The sequence below is a fragment of the Leptodactylus fuscus genome, chromosome 5 (genome assembly GCF_031893055.1).
Source record: "Leptodactylus fuscus isolate aLepFus1 chromosome 5, aLepFus1.hap2, whole genome shotgun sequence".
Classification (NCBI taxonomy): domain Eukaryota; kingdom Metazoa; phylum Chordata; class Amphibia; order Anura; family Leptodactylidae; genus Leptodactylus; species Leptodactylus fuscus.
In genome coordinates this window covers 92,633,148-92,648,718 of record NC_134269.1, presented here as the reverse complement: position 1 = coordinate 92,648,718, position 15,571 = coordinate 92,633,148, and the positions used below count along the sequence as shown (strand labels likewise).

Below are 15,571 nucleotides of genomic sequence, written 5' to 3'. Positions count from 1 at the left end.
GTTTGTACAAAGTACCACACACTAGAGGATTAGATACACAGGTCAGCACATATTATCACACGCCAGAGGATTAGATACTCGCGTCTGCACAAAGTACCACACTACGGTGGATTAGATATGCACGTCTGCAAAAAGTACCACATGGTGAAAGATTAGATACGTGTGTCTGCACACAGTTCCACATGCCAGAGGATTAGATACACGCATCTGAACACAATACCACACAATGGAAGATTAGATATGCACGTCTGCACACAATACCACACAGGAGGGTTACATACATGTGTCTGCACACAGTACCACATGCCAGAGGATTAGATACGCATGTCAGCACACAGTAACACCTGCCGGAAGATTAGATACGTGCGTCTGCACACAGTTCCACATGCCAGATGATTAGATACACGCGTCTGCACACAGTTCCACATGCCAAAGGATTAGATACGGTTGTCTGCACACAGTTCCACATGCCAGAGGCTTAGATACCTGCGTCTGCACAAAGTACCACACACCAGAGGCATAAATACACCAAGTCAGAACACAGTATCACATGCCAGAGAATTAAATACATGCGTCTTCACACAATACCACACGCCGGCCGGAGGATTAGATATGTAGGTCTGCACACAATACCACATGCAGGAGGATTATATACGCACATCTGTACACAGTTGCACACACCACAGTATTAGATACATGCATCTACACACAATTCCACATGCTGGAGGATTAGATTTGCGAATCTTCACACAGTTTTACATACCAGAGGATTAGATACGTGCATCTATACACAGTTACATATGCCGCAGGATTAGATAAGCACGTTTTTACACAATACCACATGCTGCAGGATTAGATACGCCCGTCTGCGCAGAGTTCCACACACCGGAGGATTAGATACGCACGTCTTTACATAATACCACACAATGGAGGATTAGATATGTGCCCCTGCAAATAATACCACACGGCGGAGGATTAGATAAGCATGTCAGCACACAGTAGCACACACCTGAGGATTAGATACGTGCGTCTATACATAGTTACACATGCCAAAGGATTAGATACGCACGTCTGTACACACTTCCACAAGCTGGAGGATTAGATACGTACGTATTTACACAATACCACACGATGGAGGATTAGATATGCGCCACTGCACACAATACCACATGCCAAAGGATTAGATACATGCTACTGCGCACAATACCACACGGGGAGGGTTAGATACACGCATCTACACACAGTACCATACGTCAAAGGATTAGATACGCGTGTTGCACACTGTACCATACACTGGAGGATTAGATTCGCGCATCTGCACACAGTACCACATGCTGGAGGATTATATACACAAGTGAGCACACAGTATCACATGCCAGGGGATTAGATATGTGCGTCTGCACACAGTACCACATGCTGAAGGATTAGATACACAAGTCAGTACACAGTACCACACGCGGGAGGATTAAATACACATGTCTGCACACAGTACCAAGCGCCAGAGGATTAGATACACGCATCATCACACAATTCCACATGCCAGAGGATTTGATACGCACCCCGGCACACAATACCACACATCAGAGGATTAGATACACGGCTCTGCACAGAGTACCACATATTAGAGGTTTACTCCAGGTTTCCATATCAACCCAGCCATTTTTCTTCACTGCCTTATTTCAGCTTTAAAGGGGCAGGGCTCTGTGGATAACACTGTTACACAAGGTCACATACACACAACTTTACTCCAGGTCTCCATAACAACTGATCGCAGGTTTTTCACTGATATCCGAATTGAGATGCTAATGGAAACACACAAACGATATACAAAATACACCAGTGCAAAACTGGGGAATTCTTATGGGGCCACTACACAATCAAAAAATGAAATATACCCGTGCGAAGCCGGGTCCTCCTGCTAGTATATATATAAAAATCACAGCCCATGTATCTGAAATATTTAGAATGCACCAAGTTTTCATTTTTGCAAGCATTGGTGCCCACTGCACCCTCTATTCAGCTGACAAGCTTTGAGAGACTCTGTATAGGGGCTGGAAGAGAGGGTCACTCTTTTTTACATATAGCATACTGAACACCCCATTACAGACTGCTAAGCTGGCCTTTATAACTGGTTGAGAGATCAACTTGGAGACCAACCTGATGTTAGACCAATGGCAAGAGCGTTGCACCCATATCAGTAAAGGTAGCTGGCAGGCCTCACTTAAAAGCATTGCATAGAACATATATCCGGATAAGCTCAATTGAATTCATCCAGAGGTCTGCCCTTTATGCTTCAGGGGATGTTTGGCTGGTGAAAATACACTCCACACGTGGTGGACTTGTCATATAGTCAAATGGGTCTGAATATCGATACATAGATTTCTGTAGTGGCTACTTGGTTGATCTCTGATGTTTACAGCCCCTATTTTATCTTTATAAAACCATAGCCACTGGGCTTACATTATGTTCAGTACAAATTGATGCAATCCTTCATCATATCAGCCAGGATAGATGCGACATCTGAATGGCAGACCTCCACACTCATGATATAAGATATTATTAAACAAATAGATGCTATTATTCTATTTGAGAAGACTAATGCTACCATAGCTGACACTTGTCCGCACTTAGATAAGGTTTGGTCTCCCTGGATTAACTGATCATACACTCCTGGCCTGTCACGTTGTCTGTAACTGTGATTTCCGGCTTAGGCAACATATGTTCTCTCTTTTTTCTCTCTCACTCCCACTCCCTTCCCCTTCTTTTTCTTTTCTCCCCGTGTGTTACTTGATATACTTTGTCTTATTATATTTTGCGTTGCTTTGGGTTACCAAGTATGCAATTACGAGGCTTGTGTTTTATGTACTACTAGCAAGATTTAACGTATGCAGTATTCTGCTCCAGTGCGTGGAGAGGGGGCATGCCAAATTTTACCCAAATCAGGCGAGAACTGTGGATTTGTATAGAGCGGACTACTACAGATTTTGAGTTTTATATATTTAGATTGTATTGTATACATTGCTATAGATTATTATACACTCTAAGCTATTATTTTGTAATACTGATACAATTATTGTACTTGTTGACCTTTTGTTACATTCAATAAATACCTCTGAAATTAAAACCTGTCTATAAAGCAGGTAGTTGTAAGACATGAATAGGAATGTTCACAGCACTTTAAATAGGGAACACTGTTGCTTTTTTGGGATAGCGGTAGACCTCCTTATAGCTGCACAGTTTGCATATATGGTACTGCATATCTGCTCTAAAGGGGTGTAGCTGTAGGAGTCGCAGACTAAGATGGGCCCTGAAGCGTAAGGGGGACAAATGTCCCTCTTCCCAGTATGAGGAAATCAGCGCTATAAATGGTTTGTCATAGTTACTGGTTCACGAGCTTTCAGGTGGACAGCAGAACGTGCACTTCTAGCGGTAATGCTATGTACTGAAATGACGAAAAACTCTATTCTCCAGAATACATATACTATAATAAATAATAAAAGAGTGAAATGATGGAGGACACATTTAATGACGACAGTATTTCCAGTTCCTTTATTTTTTGTACGTGCACACTGAATGCTGAATACATTGTTCTTCTGAACCGTAAATGTGTTTTTATGCTTAACCTACGCCTATGTAATGACATTCTCTCAGTGCAATATGTCCAATCTCAGTTACTATGGAAGCAGTTCATGGAAAACAGCACAGAAATCAGCTTCTTTTCTTGCATTATTACAGCTCATGCTGCTTGTGAATGGGTTAAACTGTAAGCTGTGATAAGTGAGTGCATGGTTTATGTATAAAAAGTTGAAATAATGCCAGCGTAGCCCACACAGATTTCCTTGCATGTACGTAATCCAACACCATTTCTACACTACTCTTACAGACATCTATGACCCTTCAGTGGGCCATGTATGAGCTGGCACGTGCCCCAAGTGTCCAAGAGAGACTTCGGTCTGAAATCCTGGCCGCCAGGGCTGCTTCTGGTGATGATTTGGCAATGCTACTGAAGAGGATCCCATTGGTCAAAGCAGCTTTGAAAGAAACTCTCAGGTAAAAACAGATCACTTATATACTATTGTTTACCTCTATTTCTGAAACACATGCCATTCTCATTGTCCTTTATTCATTACAGACTGCACCCTGTTGCTATCACATTACAGAGATATACTGAAAGGGATACAGTTATCCGGAACTACATGATACCAAAGGGGGTAAGCGCTACTGGAAAGTGTCTATATACATATATATATATACAGGTATATATATATATATATATATATATATATATATATATATATATATATATATATATATATATTGCATTTCTCAACCAAATTGTGATGATATACTGGGATCACAAAAACCCAGACACCCTACAGAGCAGCAACCTGCAAGCAGCACTTTCGTCTCTGCATGATTTGTGCGGACACCGCGCGGAAAGTACATGGACCCCATTATAATCTATGGGGTCCATATAGTTTCTTAGCTAACCACTTTTTAATGCATTCGGTATTCTGTTCGGGGGTCTCCAAGCGAACATCCTGAACGAAATACCGAACGCAGATCTGAACCAGGCCTAAGATACACTTTAGTGTTCATTTAATCTCTTTCCTTCTTATGTGTAGACTTTGGTGCAAGTTGGACTGTATGCAATGGGACAGAATCCTGATATCTTCCCTTCTCCTCAACGGTTTGCTCCTGAGCGCTGGCTAGGAAATGAATCAACCCATTTTAGAGGCCTCGGCTTTGGGTTTGGCCCTCGACAGTGTCTTGGCAGAAGGATAGCAGAAATGGAGATGCAACTTTTCCTTATCCATGTACGTAGTGTTTTTATGAGTAAAAGGATGCTAAATATTGAGGGAAACAACTACAGTACATGTTCTTGCATCCACCTTATGGAAATAATCTTATGCAATGTTCACAAACCAGACTTGTTCCATATGTATAAGGTTATGAAACAATTACAATGAATCATTCCCTGCAGGGGAGAGTTTCTTTCGTTATTATGCTAGATCTGATGATTTTCTACCACGGATAGCTTTCCAGGTTTGAAATATTTCATGGCAGATGCTGAGGACACATGTTTTCTTAATAAAAAGCTAAATGTATTATCTTCACTAGCATTGCATGAGTCACCTCTCATGGTGGAAGAAGAAAATTGAGTGTTTCCTTTATTGCCCCATTTCAATTCTGCAAATCTAATAGATATCAATTTATAGGTAGAGTTAACAATATTATCATTTAATCTACTAACATTGTATATATATATATATATATATATATATATATATATATATTACATGGATTAAATTTATCACCCACCTACGCCAGTTTTTTGCAGTGAAATTGTGGTGTACATTTGGGGCAAGGCCCTTTTTTGTGCTAAATGTGCACAACATTCTCAGTTCAATGCCTCACTCAACGCTTTCAGCAAATGTGGGCAGAGCAGGGCAGAGGGCAGACCAAAGGCGCCTTGGCCTGACATATTTATTATAACTCATGACAATTTTTTGCTATGAGTTAAGCAGGAAACCTACTCCAGTTCTTGATTGGTGTAGATTGCCATTCTAGCGAACAGGCAGGTGCGTAACCATCGGGGTAGCAGCGGTAGCAGCTGCCACAGGGCCCAGGACATTAGGGGCCTACTGACAGCCACTACCACTGCGTTTTTTTGTTTTTTTTCCCTTAATAGGCCATTACTGGCTGGAGTTACCTGTCAATCCTGGAATGCCACTGCTGTAATTTATGACTGAAATTGCCTTGGGGACATTAATAATAGTGCCTTTTACTTTGTTTTTTAGATTCTGGAGAATTTCAAGATAGAAACAAACCGGATGGTTGAAATTGGAACCACCTTTAATCTCATTCTGTTCCCTTCCAGACCCATTCATTTAACATTGTCCCCTCTTTCACTGAATGATACAGACAGACACACATAAAGAGGTCTCGCTTTATGGATATGCCGGCGTAACTTGAATTGTGTGAATATAAAGGGCTTTCATTTGGAGGATCAAGTAAAATCATCTGTTATACAAATCATAGTCAGAAAAATAAAAAAGCAACCAAGATCTGAATGATAAAATGCCAATGTATCTTCCAATTTATAGAGTATTCTGTAGTTATCACTTGTTTAGAACATAGAGGAGATTTAAGGACATGAAACTGTAAAATTCATAAACACACAAAATTGACAAAGCATTCCAAAAATCTTATTCCAAAATCTGAAGAATAGATATCAGTGATATGTTTGCCTTGCTAAAAAAGAGTAGGCAATTTGACTGCTGAATCAATATCTAATATAATGTAGCTTATGTAACTACAATCTGTGACATCACAGGAATATGTGCTGATATTCAGGTGCAGCAATGTATAGATCAGTTTCTTATGTGAATTTTTATATAGAACCAAGATGTCTGATGCCATAGCTGAATTTCATACAATAGGTAGGTAAACTGGGCTAAAATGCACTGTATGAGATGCAAATGTGCATAGCCCAATGCTTCCTGCTATAGTTCATTGCTATACCCTGCAGTCTTGTGTCTTGCACCTTACTTACACTTAAGGATGATTTATAGGCTTGTAGCTTTGGTTAGATGGCCACATTTCGATTTGTTCCTGAGCAAAGCATCATGGGACATGCAGTTGCTAGAGCTGTACTTCCTAGAATCACCAGATTGTGGGAATCACCAAAACTGTTAATACATTTTTAACACTGTATTGAAAGCTTACCATTAGTTTAGGCCATTTATTTTAGATTGGTAGAGGTACAATTCTTGGGAACCTCAGCAACTTGCTGTCAAACATGGCCCCAGTGCTTGGTCAGCCTCTTCATAGTTTACATCATCTCATTTAACCTGCATGCCATATATTTAGCATCAGTGGTGCGTGGTATTGCAGTTTTGGCCCATTCACATGTACCAAGTAGATGATATGCCAGTAGGCAGACTGATGCATATAATGAAACGGGCTTGGTGCTTGGCTACTTGCAAAGAGCTGATTAGCAAGAGTACTGAGAGTCCAACCCCCACATATATGGAATTGATGGCCCATCGTTGCAATATTGTTATTCAATATAATTATCCTGGAAAACCTCTTTAAGGCTGGGGCCCCACGGGTCAGAAACACTGTGATTCCACCGCCGGAAAAATTGTGGCATTTTACAGTACAGGCAAAGTGGATGGGATTCTAGCGAATCCCATGCCCACTTTGCGGTAAAAACCGCGGAGCAGACACACCATAATTTCCAAAACCGGCATGGTCAATTATATCTACAGAAATCCTGGCGGTTTCCCCATAGATATAATTGTAGCAGAAAGTCTGAGGAGGAAAACTCCGGGAACTTTCAGTTTAAACCACTGCGGGAAGAACCGCAATGCGTTGCTGCCAAGGTTTTTTCTGCTGCGCTTTATTGCTGCAGGACTCCCGTGGGGCCTTAGCCTAACAGTGCAGTTCCTCATCACACAGCACTTGTCAACTTTAGAGAAGATGATGTACAGTAGAAGTTATATTGCAATAAAACAGAGATAATCTTTTCATATGAAGTATGTATACTTTATTTTTTATTACAAATGTACAGTGTTTTACACAAAAAATCATTCCAAAATATATTTTCTGAATTACAAATTTAGAAAGTCAATTTTAAGAACATTTTAAATTTAATTGTGACATAAAAATAACGCACTAATGAAAGTGATTAGACTCATTGAGCCAATGGGGTACAGTTATGAAAGGTATTATTTTAGTTAGCAGATGGATGAATGTAATTGTAGCAGTTATTGCTCTTCCAAAGTGTACAGATGTAAAGATGTAACTTCTTCTGAGCAGTCTTAGCTCTGGAGACTTCCTGTATGTACTGTCATTATGTATACATAGAAATATATTTGTTCCAACAAACCAAAAAGTGTTGGACAGGCTGATTCTGTCAAAAATGTCTGTTATATTAAATGTGCCCCAAATATCACTAATACAACTGGAGTCAGGAAAAATACATATTGTTTTATTATATTACACTTCTACTCTTTAGTACAAGCACAGGTAGTATGTTGTGGTCTCAAAACAGCTCCGAGTTCTTGTCTCATAAATTGAAAGGGTATGGGCAAACCTTGCACCAGCTACACGCAGCAGAAACCCTGTCCAGCCATGGTGATCAATAGCTACAAAGTTACCAGGAATATTGTGTGTCCATTGTTCACATGGTTTAAGTTTTTAGAAGTTTATAGTTGCTCCAGCGTGTCTCTCTATTACTACTAACTAGTAAGTACTATATATTAATATTAATGTGTGGTATGTATGTGTAGGCTACAGTAATTGAGGTTTTTTTTGAAGTCTTCCATCTTTCAGGTATCCAAACATCCAATTTACAAATTCTTCAGTTTGCCTTCTATGTCAGAAAGTCATTGAAGCACATGTAATGATTTCCAAGAGAAGATTAAGAGAAGATTACATAGTAATCCCATTGGAAAATAATGTGAACAGCGCTACTAGGTCTTATATCAAAGGATCTAGCTTGGTGTGTCTCCTTGCAGGTAGCTCTGGTTCTTTCTACAAAGACAAGAAGCATAAACTAAGTTAAAGTGTATATGCCTTTTTGTGTTACATACATCTGTTGATATCACATTGTATTTGTGAACAGCACTATTCAAATGGCATCCCTATTATTAACCCATAACCACTGACTGTAATACCCAAGGTATCATTCCAGGCATATATATTAAAAGAGAAACCTGCAAACCTGATAATCCACTCAGTTTAGTTTTGCATCAGTTTGTAACATGCTGCATTTTTAGGACAAAATAAAATAGATTATAAATACAGTGAAACCTCCTTAGAAGACCACTCATTTAAGAAGATCCCGCACCCCCGCTCTTCAATATGGATTTTTTTTTTCCAATTATGGATTTCCCTCCCGATATACTATATGGAAGTTGCCACCCTATGAGCAGACCACCCCCTTATCCGACTAAATGCTAGTTTTTGGAGCAAATTTTTTCAGTGGGAGCCTTCTTGAAAAGACCACACATTTTACGTACATACACTGTTGGACCAATATGGACATCAATAATCAATATTAGATCCACAGGGGGTAATTGTCCAGTACCTACACTCTCCACTACAGTGCGTACAGTGAATTTGTGACTATATTCTGGCTAGATGCTCCATTTGGTTAATTTTTTTTCCTTTTTTGAAGGTGGAAGGCTAAGTGTTATAAATCTTTTCATTTTAGTTCACCAGAGGACAGGAATAATAAATTTAGAGTATGCAAACTCCTAGTCATCAAAGAAATTCAGAAAGTTGATTGTTATGACCCGGTCTTCGCAGTCTCAACCTGTTAGGTTCAGGCGTGGAGTGTCTGAATGGCATTCAGTGCATGAATCATCTGATGCAATGCAGGGGAATGTTCACACTGGGCATGCTGTTTCTGCGGTAGCACTCAAGCATGGATCATGTGATGAGTTACTTTGTGGGTCAGTGCTTAGTGTGTCTTTGCCTCTGAAGGGATTAAGTCCTCTGCAGTGCTGAGAGCTATACAGGCTGTGGGCGGTTCTGAGTCCTCTTCTTTCCTATTTAAATCCGCTGTGCAGAGGATTATGGACCCAGTGGCAGTGAACCATTTAAGTTATATCAGTGCTTATGGGCCCTCTATGGCTCCTGGGCCCGGGTGCTATTGCACCCTCTTAAGTTATGCCACCAATACATTGCAAGATAGACAGTGCAAGTACCTACCTCTATACTGTTAGGAGTATTTTGTGTCGTGGGTATTGGTGCACACCTTCTGACTTGCTCGCACGCACTGTTGGTAGGCAGCTTGATTTCCTGGTTCATTAGTCTGTCCTCCCATTTGCACCTGGGAGGAGTGGTCTCTACTCTGTATTTAAACCCATGCCTCCCATGGTTCTGTGCTGAGTGTCGCTTTTACAGAGCTAGGCCTTAGCAGGAGGAGTAGGTGGTTATCTTGGATAGAGGAAGTTCCGTGGTTGGTTTTTGGGAGGTTTTGGGTGAACAAGTTGGTTTGTGTGTTTTCCCTTCTGTGTTCACCAATCCTCCCTCCGTGTATAATTGACTGTGTGAGTGAATTGCCTTATCCTTTGATTTCTACTCAGTTTCCCTGTGTTTGTTTCCTAGTGTACGGTTCCTTCCCATATTGGTTTGGGGAATTCCTTTCCTACATGTTTCCTGTGTGCTGCTTGTGTTGTTAGTCAGCGCACACCCTTGTCAGTCCCTGTCAGTAGCAGCTTCACTTGTTCGTTAGGGGTGACCCCCTTTAGTCTCCAGTCCCTAGAGATCTTATAGGGCATTCCTTCTCCCACTTCCCTCTAGGCCTACGGTGTCAGTGAGAGAGGAGCTGTCGGGGTCAGGTTTAGCCTGAGAACAGCCGACCTACACCCGTGAGGCAGGGACCGGGTTAGCTAGTGGGAGTAGTGCAGGGCGAGATTCCCTACTGCAATCCCTTAGCCCCGTTGCAGCTACCTGGACTGACATAACAGTACACTCAGCCGGTAAAAAAAAAGAAAAAAAAAAAAGGTTCGTTTGCATTATGACGGACCTGAAACAGTTGTACCAGGCGGTGCAGCAGATCTCCACTGAGATGGAGGGGATCAAGCTACGAATGGATGCCATCCAAGCTTCTGGCGTATCTCAAGTACAGCAGTTGGCTCAACACACAGCCTCTCAGGTGGAGGGCATACAGAGGCAGGTGAGTAGCGCCCCTGTGGGTCGGCCTCTGGAGCCAAAAGTCAGCTTACCTGAACCCTTCCGAGGTAAGAGGTCAGATTTTTTCCGATTTCAAAAGGACTGTCTTTTGTATTTCCGGCTACGGCCGTTTTCCTCCGGTTCTGAGGTACAGAGAGTTGGGATTATTATTACTTTATTGAGAGATGATCCCCTCATCTGGGCACATTCGTTACCAGCCGACTCAGCTTGCTTACTAACTGTAGAGGCGTTTTTCTCCACAATGGGGTTACTGTATGACGACCCAGACAGGGTACGCACGGCTGAGTATAACCTACGACGTGTGGTGCAAGGGGATCACGCTATAGAGAAATATTGCACAGAGTTTCGTAGGTGGGCAGCAGAAGTACACTGGAATGACCCCGCTCTACTTAGTCAGTTTGAGACAGGGCTCTCGGACCAGGTTAAAGATCATCTAGTTTCTCACCCTGTTCCTGGAGATCTAGATGAGGCCATGCAGCTGGCAATTAGAGTTGGACGGCGCCTCCGGGAGCGTGGAGACAAGAGTCCTGGGGGGGTTAGCCCTCCTCAATTCTCTGTTTTTGGAGAGGACCCGGGGGACCAACCCATGCAGATTGGGGCCACTGTGCGAAGTGCTAGACCCAAGAGTGAAGGGTCCCGCACAGTACGCTGTTTTGTGTGTGGAGGAATGGGACATTTAGCAAGGGTGTGCCCCTCCAGAGAATGGTTCGCCAAGGAGGGTAATAACCCCAGGTCTATTGAGAGTAAGGGGAGAAAACCTACTAAGGAGGGAGGTGTGCATATTTCCTGTACTCAGACTGCCGGGTTGACCCTTGATGGATGGGTAAATGGGCAGAAGTGCCGGATTTTGGTTGATTGTGGTTCGGCAGTCAACCTTATTGACTCAGAGTTTTGCGAGCAACTAAGGGTGAGTCCTTTGGTCTTGAAGTCTCAGATACCGGTGTGGGCTATTGATAAGACCCCTCTACAGCAATCTGTCATCTCCAAACAGGTGGAGGGTCTGGAGTTTATTGTGGGTGGCCACAGGGAAGAGATTGACTTGTTCTTGTTGTCTAAATTACCAGCACAAGTAGTGTTGGGGTGGCCCTGGCTGAAGCAGCATAACCCTATTATCAACTGGGAGACCGAGACAGTAGTTTCTTGGGGGCATGGGTGTAATGGTCGATGTCTGCCCATATCCGTGATGTCTTTGTCTATAGACAATTTGCCTCAAGAAATATGTGAGTTCAGGGAGGTCTTTGAGGAAAGGGCAGCCAAGACATTACCACCACATCGCACCTATGATTGCTCGATTAAATTTATACCTAATGCAGTGTTACCCAAGACAAGGTTGTACAATCTCACTATTCCGGAGAGGGAGGCGCTCAAAGAGTATATTGAGGGGAGTCTAGAGGTGGGGCATATTCGCCCATCTAAGTCCCCAGTAGCAGTGGGGTTTTTCTTTGTAAAGAAGAAAGATGGAGGGTTGCGCCCTTGTTTGGATTTTAGGGAGATTAATAAAATCACGGTGCGGAATCCCTATCCCATCCCGTTGATCTCGGATCTTTTCAGCCAGATTACGGGAGCTCGCTGGTTTAGTAAAATAGATTTACGTGGGGCGTATAACTTGCTGAGAATCAAGAAGGGGGATGAGTGGAAAACAGCGTTTAACACACCCCTAGGACACTTTGAGAATCTGGTGATGCCTTTCGGTCTAACCAATGCGCCTGCGTTTTTTCAGAATTTTATTAATGATGTACTAAGTGCCGTCATAGGGAGGGGGGTTGTGGTCTATCTGGACGATATACTCATTTACACCCCGGATTTGGAGACTCATTGGGAGAGAGTGAGAGAGGTTTTAAATCTCCTGAGGGTTAACCAATTAAGTGCTAAGCTGGAGAAATGTGTGTTCGCGGTCAATAAATTATGTTTCCTTGGCTATATCCTATCGGACAAGGGGTTCGAGATGGATCCTGAGAAGGTCAGGGCAGTCTTGGAGTGGCCGCGACCTGAGAACCTAAAGGCGGTCCAACGGTTCTTGGGATTCTCCAACTATTATCGCCAGTTTATTAAGGGATTTTCTGAGGTTGTGAAACCCATCTCGGACTTGACTAAGAAGGGGGCTGACTGTGCTAAGTGGTCGCCAGAGGCGCTAGCCGCGTTTGAAGAATTGAAGGAGCGATTCTCCTCCGCTCCCATTTTGAGACAGCCGGATGAGAGGTTGGCCTTCCGAGTGGAGGTGGATGCCTCCTCGGTGGGGGTGGGTGCAGTACTTTCTCAGGAGTTCGAGGAGGGTACGCATCCCTGTGCCTTCTTTTCTAAGAAATTCTCTGCCTCTGAACGGAATTATGACATCGGAGATAGAGAACTACTGGCAATAAAACTAGCGTTCGAACATTGGCGTCATTTCCTGGAGGGGGCCAGAAGGCCAGTCCAGGTATTTACCGATCACAAGAATTTGGTTTATCTTGGGTCGGCGAAGAGATTAAATGCACGGCAGGCCAGATGGGCTCTATTTTTTGCGCGGTTCCATTTTACCGTGACTTATGTGCCGGGTTCAAAGAATGTTAAGGCTGATGCTTTATCCCGGTATATGTCGACTGAGGAGGAACGAGAGGCGCCGGCCACTATTCTTGGGGATGGAGTGGTGGTAGCAGTATTGGGCACGAAATTGGAGAAAGCCTTGATCGAAGCGCAACACGCTGCACCTTCCAAGATACCTAGAAACAAGCTGTTTGTCCCAACTACTCTCCGACAAAGTCTACTGAGGGAGTGTCACGAGTCGGTTCTTGCTGGTCACCCGGGGGTTTCAGAGACCATGAGATTGGTGTCTAGGAATTTTTGGTGGCCAGGGTGGAGTAAGGATGTCTTGCAGTTTGTTCAAAATTGTTCGGTCTGTGCAAGAGCCAAGGCGTCGCATACCCGTCCCCACGGTCTTCTACATCCGTTAGAACCTCCTAAGGCACCTTGGACTCATCTGTCTATGGATTTCATCACGGGCCTTCCAGTGTCTAAGGGTTTCACGGTCATTTGGGTAGTCGTTGACCGCTTCACGAAAATGTGCCATTTGATCCCTTTTTCCAGGCTGCCATGTGCCAAGACACTATCAGGGTCATTTATTAAAGAAATTGTAAGGTTGCATGGTCTTCCTGAGGAGATCGTTTCGGACAGGGGTCCGCAATTTGTGGCTAAATTCTGGCGGGCTTTTTGCAGCAGGTTGGGAGTTACACTGTCGTTTTCCTCCGGGTTTCACCCGGAGTCTAACGGGCAAACAGAGAGGAAGAATCAGGATGTGGAACAGTTTTTGAGGTGTTTTGTTCGAGAGAATCAGAATAATTGGGCTGACTTTCTTCCCCTGGCAGAATTTTCCTTAAACAACCATGATTCCAACGCCACAGGTACCACACCTTTTTTTTGCTCCGGTGGTAGACATCCTGTTTTCGGAGTATTTTCTTCCATTTCGTCCCCAGTTCCGGAGGAGGAGCTATTTTCTAAAAAGCTGCAAGGGGTATGGTCCCGTATCCGAGAGAATCTGGTGCGGGCGTCGCACCAGGCTAAGGTCCAGGCGGATAGGAAGAGAGGGGAGTTGCAGTTCCTCCCTGGTGAGATGGTTTGGTTGTCCACCAAGAATATCAGGTTGAAGGTTCCTAGCAAGAAGCTGAGTCCCAGGTTTGTGGGTCCTTTTAAAATCATCAAGATGGTAAATGAAGTGGCGGCGCAGCTGCAACTACCTAAAAGGTGGAAGATAAACCGGGTGTTTCATGTCTCCTTGTTAAAGAAGGCCAAGAAGGGAACGTCTCCAGTTAAAGTTCCACCAGTTTCTGAGTCCGGGGAGTATGAGATATCCCGAGTTCTGGATAGCAAATATGTTCGGGGGAAGCTACGGTATCTGGTGGCATGGAAGGGATACGGTCCTGAAGATAATTCTTGGGTTCTGGAGTCGGATATGTCAGCCCCCAGACTCGTGGAGAAATTCCACAAGGAGTTCCCGAAGAAGGATGCTCCTAGAGAATCCGGAGTCTTCTCCTTGAGGGGAGGATCCTGTTAGGAGTATTTTGTGTCGTGGGTATTGGTGCACACCTTCTGACTTGCTCGCACGCACTGTTGGTAGGCAGCTTGATTTCCTGGTTCATTAGTCTGTCCTCCCATTTGCACCTGGGAGGAGTGGTCTCTACTCTGTATTTAAACCCATGCCTCCCATGGTTCTGTGCTGAGTGTCTCTTCTACACTGCTAGGCCTTAGCAGGAGGAGTAGGTGGTTATCTTGGATAGAGGAAGTTCCGTGGTTGGTTTTTGGGAGGTTTTGGGTGAACAAGTTGGTTTGTGTGTTTTCCCTTCTGTGTTCACCAATCCTCCCTCCGTGTATAATTGACTGTGTGAGTGAATTGCCTTATCCTTTGATTTCTACTCAGTTTCCCTGTGTTTGTTTCCTAGTGTACGGTTCCTTCCCATATTGGTTTGGGGAATTCCTTTCCTACATGTTTCCTGTGTGCTGCTTGTGTTGTTAGTCAGCGCACACCCTTGTCAGTCCCTGTCAGTAGCAGCTTCACTTGTTCATTAGGGGTGACCCCCTTTAGTCTCCAGTCCCTAGAGATCTTATAGGGCATTCCTTCTCCCACTTCCCTCTAGGCCTACGGTGTCAGTGAGAGAGGAGCTGTCGGGGTCAGGTTTAGCCTGAGAACAGCCGACCTACACCCGTGAGGCAGGGACCGGGTTAGCTAGTGGGAGTAGTGCAGGGCGAGATTCCCTACTGCAATCCCTTAGCCCCGTTGCAGCTACCTGGACTGACATAACATATACGTGCTACTGACATGCCTCTTTCTTACTGCTAATAACTTTGTTCACCTGTCAGTAACCTTGTCAGTACTTTACTAAAGAACCAA

The 15,571-nt window shown here is 43.6% G+C and overlaps 2 protein-coding genes across 2 annotated transcripts in view; one reads left to right on the top strand and one right to left on the bottom strand.

Moving 5' to 3' along the window:
* CYP11A1 (cytochrome P450 family 11 subfamily A member 1) overlaps nucleotides 1-5,939 on the top strand; it is a 49,837-nt gene extending 43,898 nt beyond the window's left edge. The window contains exons 6-9 of the mRNA XM_075273712.1: nucleotides 3,884-4,050; nucleotides 4,133-4,211; nucleotides 4,626-4,817; nucleotides 5,802-5,939. Of these exons, the coding sequence (XP_075129813.1) occupies nucleotides 3,884-4,050; nucleotides 4,133-4,211; nucleotides 4,626-4,817; nucleotides 5,802-5,939 (576 nt within the window). The remainder of the gene's footprint in view (nucleotides 1-3,883; nucleotides 4,051-4,132; nucleotides 4,212-4,625; nucleotides 4,818-5,801) is intronic.
* A 2,417-nt stretch (nucleotides 5,940-8,356) lies between these two features.
* CCDC33 (coiled-coil domain containing 33) overlaps nucleotides 8,357-15,571 on the bottom strand; it is a 77,494-nt gene continuing 70,279 nt past the window's right edge. Inside the window, exon 23 of the mRNA XM_075273684.1 lies at nucleotides 8,357-8,541. Coding sequence (XP_075129785.1) covers nucleotides 8,488-8,541 — 54 coding nt within the window. The 3' untranslated portion in view covers nucleotides 8,357-8,487. The remainder of the gene's footprint in view (nucleotides 8,542-15,571) is intronic.